General features: G+C 40.4%; 1 protein-coding gene across 1 annotated transcript in view; it reads right to left on the reverse strand.

Annotated features, from left to right (window-relative positions):
• The window catches only part of csmd1a (CUB and Sushi multiple domains 1a), a 313,136-nt gene that overhangs the window by 64,641 nt on the left and 230,009 nt on the right, over positions 1–18,486 (reverse strand). The window contains exons 31-39 of the mRNA XM_070832290.1: positions 17,615–17,802; positions 15,647–15,841; positions 4,668–4,784; positions 4,415–4,528; positions 2,520–2,615; positions 2,144–2,347; positions 1,642–1,766; positions 1,426–1,522; positions 234–338 (exon numbers count right to left, since the gene is read on the reverse strand). Coding sequence (XP_070688391.1) covers positions 234–338; positions 1,426–1,522; positions 1,642–1,766; positions 2,144–2,347; positions 2,520–2,615; positions 4,415–4,528; positions 4,668–4,784; positions 15,647–15,841; positions 17,615–17,802 — 1,241 coding nt within the window. The remainder of the gene's footprint in view (positions 1–233; positions 339–1,425; positions 1,523–1,641; positions 1,767–2,143; positions 2,348–2,519; positions 2,616–4,414; positions 4,529–4,667; positions 4,785–15,646; positions 15,842–17,614; positions 17,803–18,486) is intronic.

Genomic DNA, 18,486 nt, shown 5'->3' on the forward strand with positions numbered 1-18,486 from the left:
GTGTGCTTCAATGTGGGTCTCAGTATGTGTGTATGCTTTCAGGCGGTACCAGTTCAGGTCACTGACTCTTGTTATTTGATGTTGAAGTTTTGGCTGCAACTATGCGCGTGTGTGTGCGTCTGTGGATTTGTGTGCATTCGTGTTTTCTGGTGAGAAGGCACCCAACATACAGTCCGCAGTGGTTTTACCCCAGCACTAAAATCATCTGTCAATCTTTAAAAGCTTTAACTCACTCTTGTATTCCAGGTGAAACCCTGCTGCCACCACACTGATGTCGCTCTGAAAGTGTAGAAGGAGCTGATTGGAGGTTGAGTTAAGCAGAGCTGGAGCAGTGGTTCCTGTAAAAGACAGAGAAAACACATACACACTGAACCAGTCGCTGAGTGTTTGTTGTCCTATTCAAAATTCATATCTTACACAGACTGGTTATAACAACAGTGTTTTGTGAGTAAATGCTCACCAGATGACAAAAATACAAATTAATTTACATAAAAATGACAAAAAAAAAACATTTATGTAACACAACACTGGGCGTACGGGAAGAAATTATGTTAAAAACACACAGCGATGCTTCTACAGCGAGCAAAATGTTGAGCATAAGTCTCGAGACCAGCTGGGAAATTATGTGTAGAGGAGGTGAATAACCCCACGCCCTCCATGGACAGCTAGCATTTTAGTGTCCTTATGTGAAGCAACCCTCATCTGCCCCAGTGAAGCTGTTCAGTGGCCAACACCAGATCACTGTGGTTACAGTGGGCAGCTCCCCGGTGTGCCTTCTTGAGAAGGGCACAGTCATTTCTGTGCGTGTGTGTGTGTGCGCATGTCTGTGTGTGTGTGTTGCCCTATAGGCGGCATGTTTTATGTGTGATAGGTGTGTGACAGGTATGTGCTTGGGGCAGGTCACAGGGGAAACTCCGCTGGGAAATTGTAAAAGGTTAGATCACTCTTTATCCCACCCTGTCGTCTTTCTCTCCCTCTTTCCATCTCTTTTTCCTCCATCCTTCACTCAACCTTGTGATGAAACCCCCTCTCCCTCCTTTTTTCTTTTCCTCCTCTTTCCTGACTGAATATCAGAAGAATTTCATGTCATAAAAAACATTTATTATTTATATAAGATATATATTATATGTTTTGGTATTACAACTCATTCATCATAGACCTCCAGTGCATGCTGGAAGTGTGTGTCTACAGTTTAAGGCCTGTCCTATCTAATTCATCATAAATCGTGTGTGTGTGTGTGTGTGTGTGTGTTCCTGTGTGCACATGTGTCTGTCAATCTATATATATGTGTGTTTGCTTTTGTGTATATCTATAGTTTAGGAGCTGTCATATCTCATCCATCATAGATCTCTGGAGTGTTTGTGTGCATGGGTGTCTGTGCACAAGATTGTGTATTCATGTGTGTATGTGAGCGCATTGTCATACCAGAAAATGACCCTAATTTAGGCGCTGTCATATCCCCTCCATCGTAGATCTCCAGAGAGTCCCAGTTGTGCTCGGTAGCAAACGTCATCACTTGGATCTGACGAGCAAACGGTGACAATAAATAAATAAATATCATGGTGTCCAATTTTGTGCACATCTTCCAGAGTTAGCGTTTCTACATTATATGTTTATTTCTAAATGTAAACACATCTGTACCTGTATCCCAGCCCCTTCACTGACATGGATCCTCCACAGACAATTTAGACTGTTTGGGTAAGGTTCAGGATAGCCAGGAGACAGTATTGTACCGCGACGTTCAGTCAAATTGCCACTGCAGGGAACTAGAATGAAGACATAAAATATGGATTTCTTGGCTAAGTTTATTAACTAAATAGCTAACAGATAGGACAGGTTGTTGGAATGTGGCTCTGCATACCCAGGGACAATATGGTGTTCAAATTATCACTGCAGGGAGCCAGAGAGAGAAAATATGATAACAAACATCACTTATGCTATAAACTGAGGTGACAGTTGAAGCTATTTGCAAAAACCTTGCTCTCAGCAGAGAGAGGTTTCACACAGGCACACATTTAGTTTGTTAGAATTCATGTCAAAAATCCCAGCTCTCACAGTCAGATTCAGGGTAAGGATTTCTTGTTTGGAGTAGATGATTTAGCTGGTTATTCTGTCTGTACATTTCAGGGTCGGTTAGCCTTACCTATACAGGTTGGTGTTGTTGAATTCCACTGTGCAAGGGCGCCTGGCACGGCTTGGCACCGGATAGCACTGGATCCTTTCAGCAGATAGCCTGGACTGCATTCAAACCGGACCACAGAGCCAGCTGAGAACTCTGAACCGATCCGCCGGCCATAGCGAGGCTCTGGCACCGAACTGCACTGGCTGTCACTGGTGCGAGGCACAGCTATAATGATGACAGTAATTAATTAGTGAGAGAAGAAGAAAGTGAGAGGAAACAGCAATGTGGTTATCAGAACAGAGACTTTCATGCTGAATTTGACTTGAATGCAACTTCTTGCGTATGTGTATATATGTGAGAGAAAGAGAGATAGACAAACAAACAGAGTGAGAGTTACCTTGGTAGACAAAGTGAAAGCCTCTAGCTGACTGGCCACTCTTAGCATTGAACCGCAGCATGATCTGATTGGATGTTGCCAATGGCAATGTCTCTCCTGGGACAAACAATTACACACACACACATGCGCACACACACACACATAAATAAAACAGCTTTATTTTCTCTCCTAAAAACACATACATACAGTTCCATATGAACACACAGGCGCACGCACACAAACATACGCAGCATGTCTGCTCCACAGACACTCATACATTTAGCTACACTGGTTTACATTCATAGTTCGGCACTTAGCAGGGTTTCTCCTTCATTTTTGCCTCGTGGTAAAATGTGGTCCTCACAATAATAGAAATGCAAGAACAAACACACACACTCCAACTCACAGGCACATACACACAGAGATTTATATGCACAAGCATACACAAGCAAACGAAGTAACAGTGACAAATGAGAAAAACATGGTCTGTTGTGGCTGACATTTAGAACCATCATTAGCTGCGTCAGGATGTGTGTGTGCGTATGTGTAAGTTTGGTATGCGTGTGTGTGCTAATACATTTGTGTGTCAGGATAATCAGTCAGTTAGCCTGAACAATGTGCTACAAAGCTGTTGACTATGTGTGCGTGTGCGTGTGTGTGTGTGCATGTGCATGTATGCGTGCATGTGTTATAGGGTAATGATGCGGCTAACACTATTTTGTAAAGTCTGGTGTGTTTCTTTGTTTGCTGCCAGTTTTAGCCAAAAGGGGAATTTCAAACCCAAATTAACTTTAAGGAATAAGCCACCCATTTAACATTATATAAACTGGCCCCTTTCCTTTGAACTAACTTAGATACATAGTCGTTGGAAAGAAAAAAATCTTATTATCATCTATGTTTAGCCATTCAAAAAGCATTACATCCTCCTAGTTAATATTATGTTGAAATAAACTCCCTAATCCACGCAATGAAGGAAGGTACAAAAAGAGCATAGAAAAAAGAAAAAGCCCTGAGGAACTATCATATCTATCGAGATATGTTTGTATTTTCTCTACTTTGATGTTTTCATCATCAAACTCTACTCTTCTCCAATTTTGGAAAGACACTTTTATTGCCAATTGCAGTCTTGTCCTTCATTAAAGAGCTCATGATTCCATGAGCACCCAGCTGAATAAACAATACAGAGAAAATATTTAAAAATGCCTTATTTCTATACAAAGAAACTAAATGTCAATTCCAATGAGATTCCCCTGCAGCATGCCCCCAGGCCATTACACACAACAGGAGAACATGAAACTCTGCAGCAATGAGAGCATATTTTGCCAACAACTATGCTAATCAATATTTCTTCATATTTCATTCTCCATATGATGTCATCAACACCAGCGTAGGCTCATCTGTCAATCTCCATCCATGTTGAGTATGTTACTGTGTACTGACTCAAAATGATGGCAAGCCGGGTTGAGTCAAAGTTGGAGGGAAAGGAAACCAAGTGAGGATTGTGTAAAGGAGTATCAGTGCTGCTGTATATTGTATGCCCCAGTGAGATGCTTTCCACTGCTGATTTCCTCTTGTAAAGATAACCCATAATGGGTTTTCACCAAATACATCACTGTCAAATAAATTGTGATAACGACCAGCGGTGCTGTGTTCTACAACCCCCAAGAGCTGCTTTCTTACCGACGATATCATTATTTTCCTCTCTCAAAGATGTGCTCAGGAGCACAAAAAAAAAAGGAAAAGCACTTCAAAACATTAGAAATGAATGGCAGCTTTTGGAAAACATAATGCCACGCTAAGTCATAATAAGTGTAAGAACAAAAAAAAATCAAACAACAGCTAATTTCATTGCAGCATGACCAAATAGCGTTGCTTCAGCTGAGTTTGACACCACCATCAGCCAACAGGAGACTCACCTGAATGCGACCCAGCCAGGGAGCTGAGCAATCGAGCGTTCTCATTGGCTCCATCAAACAGCTCCACTGAGTCATTCATCGCTGTCTGGAAAACAGCAAACTGACCAAACACCACTGAGGAAGACGAACAGGCAGGACAACGAAAAAAAGTCAGATAAATGAATAATAATATAAATGATTATTTATGCAGATGATTCAGTGACAACGTCCAGTGTAAGCTTACACATGTGAGTGTGATAATTTATGTACTTACCAAACTGTGAGGACACAGTGATGTAATAGGAGCAAGTCTGTCTTGTGGTGTAGTTTAAGGGATAGTTTGGAGACAAAACAACTCCCTCAGATCCACCATACTGTCCTCCACATGGAGCTATAGAAAGACAGAGAAAGAAAAATGCAATTTGTTTTTCATTTAAACATTTTAAATTAAAATAAATACATGTTTTACACCATCAACTGTACATATTTTGTGCAGTGCTCATTTTCCAAAGAGAGAGGGGGCCAGATTCACAATGCCTCGTGCATCTTGCCTCAAATACATTCTGTGATTTAAAATGTACGTTATCTATCGAACAAACTCAACATCGTGGAAAGGCTTTGTTAAAGTACATCATCTGTGAAATGAGTGTTTTTCCCTTCTTTATGCATATGCATTTAGGGAAAGATTGTGCAAATGGCAGGATGATATAAGCATGGACCTCCTGCTCTTAATAATGTTCATACAATTGGAATGGGCCCTGTGTGGGGATTATTCACCCTTAAAGAGCAGGTGCAACTTTGTGCAGGTGTATTAAAAGAAGGTTGGGAGGGGAAGAGAGAGAATTTAATTAAACTGCAATATAATCTGTAGAAATCTCTGCAGACGGAGCATAAACACATGATTTAAAGATGTGCTGGGGAGCTGCACTGAATTATTTCCAAAAAGAAAGCTCAGCTTTTGAGAAAATAAGAGGACGCGGTTACCTGAAAAAATGAATAACACTAAACCAAAGAGGGCACTAAGTTATGACACTGTTGTCATTTAGTGTGAGCTCAAACTGATGCTCACTGAGTTACTAATGTACATTTTCAACAATTACAGTGACCTGGGATTCCACTGTATCAGTGAGTTGATGGCAGACTACCTGCTGATCCAATCCAATATGATTGAATGTCCTTTTAATACCTACTAAGATCTAAATAAAAACCAATGATGTGCAAATTTTACTCAGCATTGTCTTGTAAAGTGACATATGAGTTCACACTGGCATACTGTTGGTCATATCAAACGTATCATATCAAGTCATTAAACTGAGTTCTGAAATCCTGTCTGGAACCCTGTCTGGAATAGCATTTCACCAGTCCAGCAGCTCATCGGCCTTGAAGATGTCACGAAGGTCAGAACTTGAGACACATAACAAGATTTTATTGATGGGGATATTCGTCAAGATAACTGTTCAGATTTCAGATTTTTGAAGTGTTGCTGTAAGTGTTGCCACACATACTCCACCTGCTCCACTGGAATTTCTTTTTTTCAAATGCTCTGCATTTATACGGAGCTTTTATCCAAGGCACTTTGCAGTTTTTTTCTTCTCATTCACACACCAGTCGTGACGAGCCCCCTCGCAATACCATCAGACGCAGTTTGGGGTTCATTGCTTTGCCAAGGACACTTGGACATGTGGACAGTTGTGATGCTTTTCATCATGCTAATGCTTCTCCTCACTTCCCTCACATACACCTCTTCTTCACGTCTCACGGGATGTGAGAGAAAAACAGGATGCACCTTTGTTTCTTTGCTCTGAGCTTCTCCAGAAACTTCCTCTCCTTGCTCCTCAGCTCCTGGAGGCGCATTTAAAGGACTGAAAGATGCACCACGATGGTGAAGGGGGAGGATGTGAGGATGGGGGTCAACTAACTCTGCAATTAGTGGATGACCCACTCTACCTGCAGAGCCACGACCATCCTTTTTATTTCCTTAGAAGTTGATTTAAGACCCTTGCTAAATTAATTTTACAAACCCCTCAATAAAGCATGATCACAGTACAATTTTCGGAGTAATATGTGCTCAAATACCGTTTCTCATTTGCAGCCTTAGTAATGTTTGTGAATCTTGTTAGCTTGCGACCTTACTTATTTCAGGCAAATCCATCTCTAACCTGCACTTTGTGAGTGCTTCTCCCAAAATGCTGCTAAAAGGTAGTCCTTGTCATTAATTTTGTAATAAGCTATTGTTTTGTAAATCAAATACTTGTTTCACACAGACAGCAAGCGCAAATGAAATGAAAGGCACCGTCCACATTTGAAATGTTCTTTCATGTTCATACAGTAAGTGTAGTTTAAACTCACAGGGAGACACGTGGATGATAGTCAGATTTAGCCCGTGCTTGCTAACACCTAGACTTGTTTAGGTATGACTGTGAGGGACTCGTGCTATTGGGGGGCTCAGTAGTAAACGCCTTGGTGCCAACCACTGAACAGTGCATGCTAGGATAATTGGAAAACTGATACATGTAAATTGTCCATTGACATGAATACGAGTGTGAATGTTTGTCTATCTATCCGTGTTAGCCTCCTGATAGACTTGCAGCCTGTCCAGGGAGTACTAGGTACTGCCTCACACCTAGTGCATGCTGGGAACTATGAATAGAATAAATGAATATAGAGAGTGGATGGATATTCACTATATACAATGAATTTGGACACATTTTTGTACTCCTGCATAGTGAATGTGAAATCAAATAATGTTTATTTGAGGGTGTTTACATTCACATCCCAGCGGTTGCCATTTCTAAAATCTAAATAAACATAAATCTAGTTCATTAATTTTAGGGGACAAGAATGTGTTGGACATGTTAGAAGAAACTAAATTAAATCATGATAAGTTACTGGGCTGGCAGGATAAATCTGGGTGGAGAACACTTCCTTCTTTACTATCACTGAGCATGGCCTACCTCAAGCTGCTGTGGCCAACAGAGCAGACTGTGGTTGTACCGGGAAGCTTCCAGGTAGGAATGTGTGCAACAGTGTGAGTGTGATCATAGCATTTCTGAAAAAGAGAGCTTGGCTCTCAGAGAAACTCTCCTGAATAAATAAAGCTTTAAAAAAAGAAATGAGTGGCTGAAGTCTAAAGCCCCCAGATATCAGCGTACACTTGGTATCCTCCCTAGTGATGCTCTGTCAGGCCTGTATTTCAGCCGGTTTGACTTATTGTTTCCTGGAAAGTATGATCAGTCGGATTGAGGTTCACCTTGTGAGGCGGCTGGATTTGCGAGATCACCACAGAAATATCCATACTGCAAGGCTCCAATTTCTGTGTTTGTGGCTGAACCACAGTGGTTCGGACCAACTTGGGTGTGATGACAGTGAGAAGAAACTTCTATTGAGATTAGGACAGATGGTGCTAAAGCATCAGTAACAGGAGTATTTCGTTGTTGAAAGAATTTCTCTGACTTGTTTTGGAAAGCGTTTTGATTACGTTTTGTGGTTCGGTGATCTGATTGGTTGAAGTTAGCTTGTGCTAGACAAATAGTTCATCCAATCACCTGCCAAGTATTTTTTGAACAAGCCTGCCCCAGATGGTAGTGTGTAACAAACGCGTCAGGTTACACTGAGATTAGGTTTGGCCTCAACATATTTCATGCTTGGAGGATTGTATATAAAGAGCAACACTGTTCACCCAGAATGGATGTCAACACTCTTGAATAGCACAATGAGAGTCAGCACTTTAACATCATTATCATTGTTCACTTCAATACAGTTTTCAACAATACAATAGAAAAATGTCTTGATTCTTGCAGACTACACTGTAGCTACTGCGGGACTATGGTACCATATAATACACACCACTTCTGGCAGCAGTGCCCAAACAGTTTCATCCGCTTTGCTGCTTCAGTCGTTTGGAGACATCATGTTGAAATGAAGCATTCAGACTTTAATTGTGAGTCTCTTCTTAATTTTTTTTCCTACTGCTGGGAGCGGTGCCCATTGCACTCAGAGCTGGTGAGTGTATCACTACTCTAATCTGTTATTCTTATGTATTTTTCAAAAAAAATCAGAGCGGCTGCATTTGGCTCAAAAGATGTTTAGTTTAGCAGAAAATTCATGTTGTCCCCAAATATCATTTGGACCCTTGTGGCTCCAAGACAAGTGCTTTTGATCTGCATGCATATGTGTGCATGTCCATTTATGCATGCGGATAATGTCCAACCACAGATTGAGCTGATTATCAAAAAAAGATTTATTTATCAGTTGTTATCTTATGATTTATTATGGATAAAAAACATTTTCAAGGAGAAGTGATTCCTTTCATCGACCTAAGGCTGTGGATGGCTTAGAGCAGTAGCTAATACGCAGCAGTCGTATTTTGTAACAGTATGTCAAAGTAAAAGTCTAGACAATCTAGAAAAGTGCTATAACATAGGGGCACACGTCTTTTCTAACTGAGATGGCAGTTCTGCTGCACCCTCTTCAGAGTAATTCCTTCCTCCCAACAAAAAGCCAGCAGGATAAAAACTTTAGTGAATGAATTGATGTGGTGCTGAGCTGGTGCACAGTGTGGGATCTCCTGTATCAGCGTACTGCAATTTCAAAAAGCCTTTTAATCCCTACAACCATTGCATGACCCATGAGAAGCCGACCTCACAGTAGCTTGATCCATCTTCAGCACCCCCAAGAGAGTTGCAAACCTTGTGTGTGAACAGCATGTGGGCGTGTGCACATTCATACTGCAGGTTAGGCAATGCAATCGGTTTAAGTGTCTGTGAATGTGTGTGTAGACAACAGCAGCAAGAAGCACATCTGTCAACATCAACTTCTCAACACACACACACACACACACACACACACACAAACACAAACACTGATGCATATTTGCATTATTATCAGTTCTTTTTTCCCCTTTTCTGGCCTCTTCTCTTCTCGTCTTGTTTTGGTTGCTATGTGCATACCTCCGTGACCCTGTCCTAATGTCCACCCACGGTATCAGCAGTGATCCCTAACAGACTTTAATTATCATCACCTCTGTGCTCAGTGAAAATGCGAGAGCAGGAGAGTGCAAATGTTGAAAATGCTGTATGAGAAATGAGACAGCACTTTGTCAATTGTGTTGCCTGGGTCACAGGCCTGTCTGTGGCCACTCAGATGTAAAGATTGGATTTTACATGTATTATAATAAAATTGAAAGTTGCTCATTTTTGAAATACGACAATGGCTTAAATGTTATACGTAAGGTTTCTGAACAGATAAAAGCAAATGTATCATATCCTTACTTAAAAACAGTCATTGGTGCTTTAAATATGTTAACATTTTTCATCTCTTCAGTGTTTTTTGCTTGTTTTTTCTTTGATTTTGGACATCCCCTCGAGGATAATTCCCTGAAGCAAAGTCTTCAGCATTTCAGGCTTGTGGAAACTGTACATAAAGGGTTCAAAAAGTCCACCAGAGAACCCTCAAGCACTTTTCGATTTCACAGTGGGACAGCCCTGAGCTCTAGTGGACTCATCAGGAACACATGTCAAAGTCTATGAGTCCATGAGTGTGGACACAAAGACTGGGCCCGTGTTCTTGGCTAAGCACTGCTCAGTAAAACAGATTTACATGCCTGAAATGAAAAAATACAGCAAAACTTAGTTTGGTTTCTACTCCTTTGCTAGACAGCTGTTGTACTCCCACCCACTCATCCTCCTCCTCTTCACTCCCGTTCCTCCCTACTTTCTTCTTGTTTCCTAAAGCATCAGAGTAATCACCCTCTTTCTTTCTACTCTCCCTGATTCTGCACACTGATATCGACTGATATTTTTTGGATTGATTCTTGTTGTGCTGCTGTATTCATACCCTCAGGTCTAGAGGTCTTGTCTTGATCTACCCACAATCCCCCAGTGGTGCTGCTCTAGGCTCAGGTGTCAGCATTATCAAAAGCCTTCACACACATGGGCTTTGATCACTCACACCCTCTGACACACACACAAATAAATGCAAAAAATGCTATGCAAGTCATTCTTTCTCTCACACATCAATGCGCTTTGATCATCCACACACATACACAAGAACACACACCTACACAACACTTTCCTAGTCCTACCTCTCACTGTCTCTGTATCATTTTCCTTTTCCTCTCGCACAAATACGCACACATAGACGCACACAGCATAGCTTTGGAATTGTACCGAGAGTACAGGAAAAGACTTCTAAAATGTCCTGAACTTTTAAAGTTGGGTTGCAGCTCTTCCACAAGCTTTTTGGAAACCATAAACAGAACAGTTGTTGTAACTTCTACTTTTCAGAGAGTAGATTCATCACAACAATGTCAGTAATCACAAACTCTTGAGCGAACACTACATTTATGCGATATAATCCGTTTTTTTACAGCATGAAACTCAGGGAATAAAATGTTGTTTATAGAGGAAGGTGTGTGGTATGTTATTGTAAAACTGATTTGCAGAATAGTCAAAGCAATCAATTCATCATATATATGTTCAAGCGAATGTCACAGACATAATAATAACACTGCAATTTAGGATTTGACGACTGTCATTCAACTAATTCACGCCGGCTCTGGAAATACAGTGTGTGTGTGTTGATTTTTCATATAATTCGCTATGGGGGAATTATTAATTATTAAGTGTTGACTGTCGGTGAGGCTAGTGTGCCAGTAACTGAAAAAACAGTCAAATGGAAGTGACTACAGACCAGATTTTGTGAATGAAAACCATACTTTTTAGATACTTTTTTAGTGAAACTATAACTTCTGTGCTCTTTCCCCCGAAGTGAGAAAAACTTATTCCAAATCCCACTGACAGCTGTACTGTGCAAATGACAGAAAAAAAACATCCAGCCTTGAAATAGAGCCTTCCTCAACAGTAAGTCAGTATGTTTAGTCAATATTCAGATTTTATATGTTTAGCCGCCTTTAATGAACACTACTTCTAATGAGCCAGTGCAAGGTTGAACGACAGGACTAAACAAAAGGTGAGTCCAAGTCTATAACAACAACAGGACAGTAGATGCTGGTGCTGTAGATGTTTTTAAACTGGATAGATTGTAGCTAAAGAGTTGGTTACAACCCCAAAAAAATTGCAGAAATGGACAAAACCAAGGCACAATAATAGAATTTTCAGTGCTGCCACAGTGTTATTTTTTTCTGCTAGTTGTAGTTTTTGGTATGCAAACAAATTAATCATAGCTCAACTTTGTTCAGCTCACAAAGGGTTTAACATCCAGTAGCAAGTGTGGACGTGGATTTGTCCTTGATTTTCAGAACTAAGCCCCGGGAACATGCTTCACTTTTTCTAAAGGAGTTATGGAATAATTGAAGTGGAAATGACTGAATAGAGAAAGAGAGCATTTTGGATCTTTCTTGGCCTGCTGTGACTCACTGTGCAAGCTATAAAAATCCCCAGGAAACAATTTCAGTATTGAAAGCTGCAAACAATTTCAGCTAGCAAACAAAATATACAAACTTCATTTAGGGCTTCATTATAAGAGCATATTGCTCTGTAATATGAGAGTGCAAAATCACAGACACACCTGGCAACTGGCAATGTGGTGTGGCTAGTGTGGCTGGCTAACTCTGGTAGTCCGAGCTAGCCAGGCATAAGAAGCTATTGTTAGACTCCCCATTTCTCTGCTGGGCAGACGGGCTGCAGTGCTTTGACAGCCACTAGAAGCCCATTTATGGCCCTTTGAGAGAGTTACTGTGTGGGTAACTGTGTTATAGTACAGCTAGTGGCTCTATGATGAGAGACTCTACTACTACTACTACAAACTTTCACATACAAACTGATTTTGAGCAGAAGATGAAGTTTTACACACAATATGGATTTTGCTGTAAAAATCACCTGTATACAAATCATATGCTAACAAGAATCCACGTTATTATGTGGTGCACAAAAATATTCCATTTTAAGTGATATAGTTTATTCAAAGATTGACATTTCAAGTGTCTTTGCATGTATAAGCATGGTGGTATCCTGTATTTAGTGTGCATGTGTGTGTGTGTGTGTGAGGGTGTGTGCGTGAATACTGCCTCTAGGCGGCACTCTGTAATAGCTATGTCTCTCTCTCTCTCACTTTACCTCTGTGTCTCTCTCCCTCGCTTTACACACACACACAACACATGCACGCACACACACAACCCTATCAACAGTCATGGAGAATTCCTTCTTTCTCGCACCAGCTCTTAGTTACCATGGAAACCAATAAAAGAGCGGTTTAAGATTGGAGGTGTGTGTGTGTGTCTGTGTGTGTGTGTGTGTGTGTGTTTGAGAGAGAGAGAGAAAGAAGGAGAGAGAGCCAACAAGAGATGGAGAGGAAAATATAGAGTAAATCAGACACAGATGAGGTGGGAGGAAGGTAGAATAAGGGAGAGAGAGAGAAGGAGAGAGAGAAAAAGGATAAAAAACAGGAAGAGAGAGAGAGAGGAGAAGGACAAGTAGTTACAGAAAAAAGGAAGCAGAGGGAGGAGAAAGGAAAATGTGTAAGGAGGGGAGTGAAAGGGGAGAAGAGAGGAGACAGAGGGAGTGTAAGTGGAGATGTATTATTTAAAGAGGTCTCACCCTGTCTAATGAGTTTGGTCTAAAAGCCCCAGGAGCTGCCCAAAGATAGAGAGACAGACAGACAGAGAAACTTCCCTAACTATGTGGTGAGAAAATTCAATGTGCAATGTGAGCCAAGGGAGAAAAAGAGCAAGATTAGGCTACTGGGAAGGACTGGATTTAGTTAAATTGTTCTGCTTTGATTATGTGAGTCGTCCTATAGTGCAGGTGACAGCAATCCTGGCAGATCAGTCCATGCATCTGGGACATACGAAGGGCCGGGAGCCAAATTCAGCTCTGTCCTACTATGAGGAAACATAATAAACAACTAATCCAATGAAGTTGAAATCTGGGTCAATCAAGAACTTCTGAAACAACATACACAGTCTTTAAATATGTTGTAAACTGTAAACATTTGTTTTTGACAGTTTTTTTGACAATTTACTGTGCGATACATTTTACAAGCCACATGCTGGTATAGTAGCCAACAAGACACTCTTTCCTGCACTAAATGAGATTCTTAATGTCTAATGGTATTTATCTGTACATCAGAGCTTAAAAACTGAAATGTATTCTTTTTTTTTTAACACTGTGACAAACATACTTCATGGGGAAATTATGTCCAAATCAATTACAGTAAGAATACATGAATCAATGACTAGATGGAGTGCGAGGCCTTTCAGTGTTTCAAATCATTTCTTATTTGATAGAAGACCCTTGTGTGGTCTTCCAATAATGGCCTTCAAATATGAAATAAAATAAATTAAAATATCAATACTTGGCTTGTGTACATAAATACATTATTGTGGGGGAAAGCATCTAAACATTACACTCAATCAATTTTAACCACCCCTATTTGCTAATGAACACCAGACCTTTATGTTGCCACAAAGACAATCTGGTAATGTTACCAAACACTGGGAGAGCTTCCTTTAACCTGCCCAAGTATCACCTAGTAATGATCAAGTAACTGGCTGCTTACTGGTCAGACTAAATAACTATCCAGTTGTTTGATTGGTTGAATTATGTTCCAACTGACTTCCTTATCTGGGTGGCCTACTAGCTGTCTCATTGGATGGAAACGCTGCAAAATTACTTCAAGTACGCTGACAGTGCACCAAAACATCATGTTAATACATTCAAGACGTAAAGTAACATTTTTGTTTGTCTATTAATATAACAAGTTCGATTTCCTCAAAGATGTGCTAGACAAAGAAGTGCCACAGAGAAATCTTCCAGATTTGAGGTTGGTCAAGCAACTGTAATAAAGCAGATAAGTGGGGGTATTATCTTGAATATGAAAATGAGATAAAATGACTGATGATCTTCTTTTTTTTTTGTCTTGCTGTAATTTGTTGCATTCCTCCAGCTCCTCTGCAAGCAATGATCTCATCTTTCTCTTCCTCCACCCCCAAATCTCCCTCTTCACTGTCTCTCAGACATTATTTAGCAGAGCTTTCACAGGAGCCCTTTTCAAAGTGTTAAGAGGTATAAGTGTGCATTGTCTCTGTGGTTTTTGCACTCTTAAAATTCCTTCCTTGTCCTGCCACCCCGCTCGGCGACTTATTTGAATTTTTTTTTTTACCCACATGGCACCAGGCCAGGTCTCTGTCACTTTACAGATCACACAAACACACGGACACACACGCACACACACAAAATTACATATACACTCAGAATGGCAGTTTGGCAGGTGTCACTTCCTTTGCTCCCTGAGCTGTCAATCAATTAGACAGCTCAGCCCTCCAATCCCTGACAGACTCTCTGTCTCTGATGTGCATACACGAACACACACACACACACACACACACTCACACACAGACAGATGGACAAATACAGATACCATCATGCTACTTAAGTTTCAACAAATCAGTCATTATTTACATTATTGCATTATATTTGCTTGATATTGCTTCATGGGTGGAGATCCACGGTAACCAGATATATGTATGACTATCACTGGTTCCTTTTTAGACATATTTTTGTGGTATTTCCCACATTATCAAATAACTGACAGTACAGAGTCACACAAAGGAAAGAGAGAGGGGTATGTCATGCAATAAATTTCCCAAGCTGGAATCGAACTGAAGACATTGTATTTAAATGTTAAGCACCATAACCATTTGGGATAAGGGTGCCTGTAAATATTCAGTTCTGACAGTAATAGTATGGTATACTATACTCTGGTATCCACCTGTACAAACACATGTAATTCAATACAATTGCTCTGCCATAAATTCTACCTTTACAGAATTTTCAATGTTTACATTTTGGTGACAGTGTCAGCAATGTAAAATTCATTCATGTGTTTATCACTGAGGTCATAGCTATCACTACTGAGGTGGACTGCAATATACTGGGGTAGGGGTTCTAATCTTTCATCCTTCTCATTTACATGCATTAATATTGGGAACACCTCTGAATACGATGCAGTCCAACACAGCACATCACTAAGCATGACCTCAGTCCTGAAATAGTGAACGAACACCTCTATGACAGTGTCAGCAAAAACTGAACATTAAACTAAGCATTGTGAACGTAGCCTTTATCACAGAGCATCTGTAATGGCTTGCATTAGATCGTACAGCTGTACCTAAAGTGGCCCCTAAGTGAAGGTGTCAGCAGGTTGTTCTTTTCATAGTTTAACATAAGAAGATTTTCCCCCATCACCACAGTGGATGTGTTTGTAGGGGTGCAGTTCTTGACGTGGGCCTCGTACCTTTACAAGATGGCAGAGCTCTGTCCCACACTGGCTTCCCATCGTGCCCCATGACACAGGTGATGGTGTCTCCACCCACTGTTGTGTAGCCGTGGTGACAGTTGTAGGAGACCTGAGATCCCAGTTTGTAGTCATAACCTGTCCGACTGGCGTTCATAATGTTGCCAGGGTCAAAACAGGCCTCTCTTGGTTTTTCTGTGGAGAATGGAGAGACCTGGTGTTACTGGACAAAAAGACAAAGCCCAAATAATTCGGAACATTACTTAACTAAAATGTTGTTCTTTTTCACAATTTATTCATCCGGTAATTTAATTAGATCTCATATTAGCACCAGGCACTGCACCGCTGTCAGTCGACAGGATTTGTTGATCCCTATTATATACTTAACTGAAAATTCCCTGTTAACTTCTAATATATTTTTCCTCTCATGGGAGAGGAAGGAACAAATACAAGTAAAACATAAGACAAGAGAAAGATGACGCCAAGAATTAAGGAGCAAAAGATGGAGTCAACATAGTCAAGAACTGTCTTAGATCTTCATGACTTGGCCAGCTTGTCTGCTTTACTGTGGTCGCCCAATAGGACGAGACATTGGTCTTGACAGACAGAGAGAGAGAGGTGGAGGGTAAGATGGAAGTGAAACAGGGAGATGATTGAGGTTGTATTTTAATTAGAGAGATGGCAGATTAAAGGTAGCGAATCAATGGCAAAAGCACAGAGGTGTGAGTTAGTGTGAGGAAACAGACAACAGCGCAGATAATCTTTTTTTAATTAGAGATAAATGGCGTGAGAGAAACAAGAGGGGAAAAAAAAAAGAGCTTTTAAAACTTGACAGAGCAGATCTAGTCTCTAGTCAGTAGAACAACTAATCATCAGTTCCACATTGACTATAACTGTTAAATCACCCCAGTCAAGCAACGTCTGCAAAACCAGGATGAGTCACAATCTGTGGAAGTAAACAAGTGAGAGGCTGACATGGAACAACATGCCCTTTTAACTGAAAAACTCCTCTGAAGCACAGTAAGGGTGAAAATAATAGAGTAGGCAGATTAAAATATTATCTAGTTTGCACAAGAAACACGCCTGTATTGATTGTTTTTTACTTTGTATTGTGTATCACACCCATACCGGGTATTTATCAAATATGGGGACAGATTTACTAAGAAAATAGCTGGCAGAAATGCGTGCTGCGATTTTCATGCACTTTGCACTTGCAATCTGAATGCATTCAGCGACTGATTTACTAAGACAGCAGCTCATTATACAAACAGTTCCTGGACTGATCCTGGGACTGCTCTCCAAGAGGCACTACGCGAGGGAGGGAGAGCTCATAGACACAGTTCAGCAGTGGCACTTCTATGAGACTACTGAGCTCAGAAAAGAAACAATAATGTAGCGATCTTGATTGCAAAACGTCTACTTTGTCCAGTTGAGAAAATCTGTAAATCTGTAAGTCAAAATATAACTCGTGAATGTATGATTCAATAATTAGCATACGTCTAATTATTAATACATTAAGAGGCAATAAACACAATCATGGGAAACGAAAAGGAGACGCAGTGTTATAATAAAACTAATCAAACATTGAGGTAAATGCAGGCAAACACAAATTTAAGTGTCTTGGCATTTATGTAAAGGAAAAGTTTACTTGGTGCTTGTGGAGGTTTTACGGTTCATTGAGTTTTGTTACAGTAATCAGATATTGTGCTCATTAATAATAGCATAATTGCTTTGTTCTTTTTTTTTGGAATACATCATCAACTGCTGTTAACACATCTCCTGCTCGATTCTCCATGAAATGCATGCAACTTGCGAACACTCACTAAAATGACTGATCAATAGTCACCAGATTGGACAGGTTTAAAACATTTGGTCATTACCTCAGAAGACTTTCACTACCTCAAGTATGACCTTGTGGGAAAATGTATGAGGACATCATATTAAGGCAAAGTTTTGGGGTTTAATTACCTCTATATTCGATGGCGAACCCAGACATGCCCAGTGAGGCGTCGGATCTGAATGCCAAGAAGAGACTGTTACCACCGCTCTCTATTCGCTCTGGGGCCTGGTTGCCTTGGAGACTTGCTAGTAACGGCCCATTAGAGTCTTCACCCTCGTAGATGTGAAGGAAGTCGTAGCTTGGCTCCATATTGAAACTGTGGTAAAAAAAAAAAAAAAAAGTAAAACAAAACAGACAAACTTGGGTTTAAAAATCAAGTAAGATTGATTGTGTAGTTTGTTTGGGAGTGTGTTCTTGTTCAAATTCTCCAAACAATTAATCCAGCGTGTTAAATTCAAATACCAACTTCATTTAATGACTGCCAATTAGCTTGTGCTAGCACTCTTTTAATCATCTGCTAATCCTCTTAGTTTCATTGTGACGTGTTTGACATGTTTTCTGGATAAAAATGAAAACTTTAAATGTAAGTTGTTTTCTTATTTCTGAATTTAAGACAGCAATTTATAGTCAAGAACAGCCATTTCATTCATATTTTGCAAAAAATGATCATGTTGTCTCATCCTGAAAGGGCATGTGATGATCTATTTTGATCCTCAGTATGCAGGTGGGTGCATTTATGTGTAAACCCAACACAAAAATGCGCCCTGAATTTTTTAACCGACAGACTAAACCCACAGTAGCTCCTAGTACATGTTTCTTTGTAAGAGCTGTGGAGCTGGTTTTCACTTTGACAGCTTCTCCTCATCTCTCTATACATGTGTGAAAACCTCTGGTCCTCATGAGGGTAGGGGTATAAGAACTCACACACACACACACACACACACACACACACATATTTACACCTGTCCGGTTGTTGAACTGTTGTTGAAACACTCATGCA

Source organism: Pempheris klunzingeri, chromosome 1 (assembly GCF_042242105.1).
Source record: "Pempheris klunzingeri isolate RE-2024b chromosome 1, fPemKlu1.hap1, whole genome shotgun sequence".
Taxonomy (NCBI): domain Eukaryota; kingdom Metazoa; phylum Chordata; class Actinopteri; order Acropomatiformes; family Pempheridae; genus Pempheris; species Pempheris klunzingeri.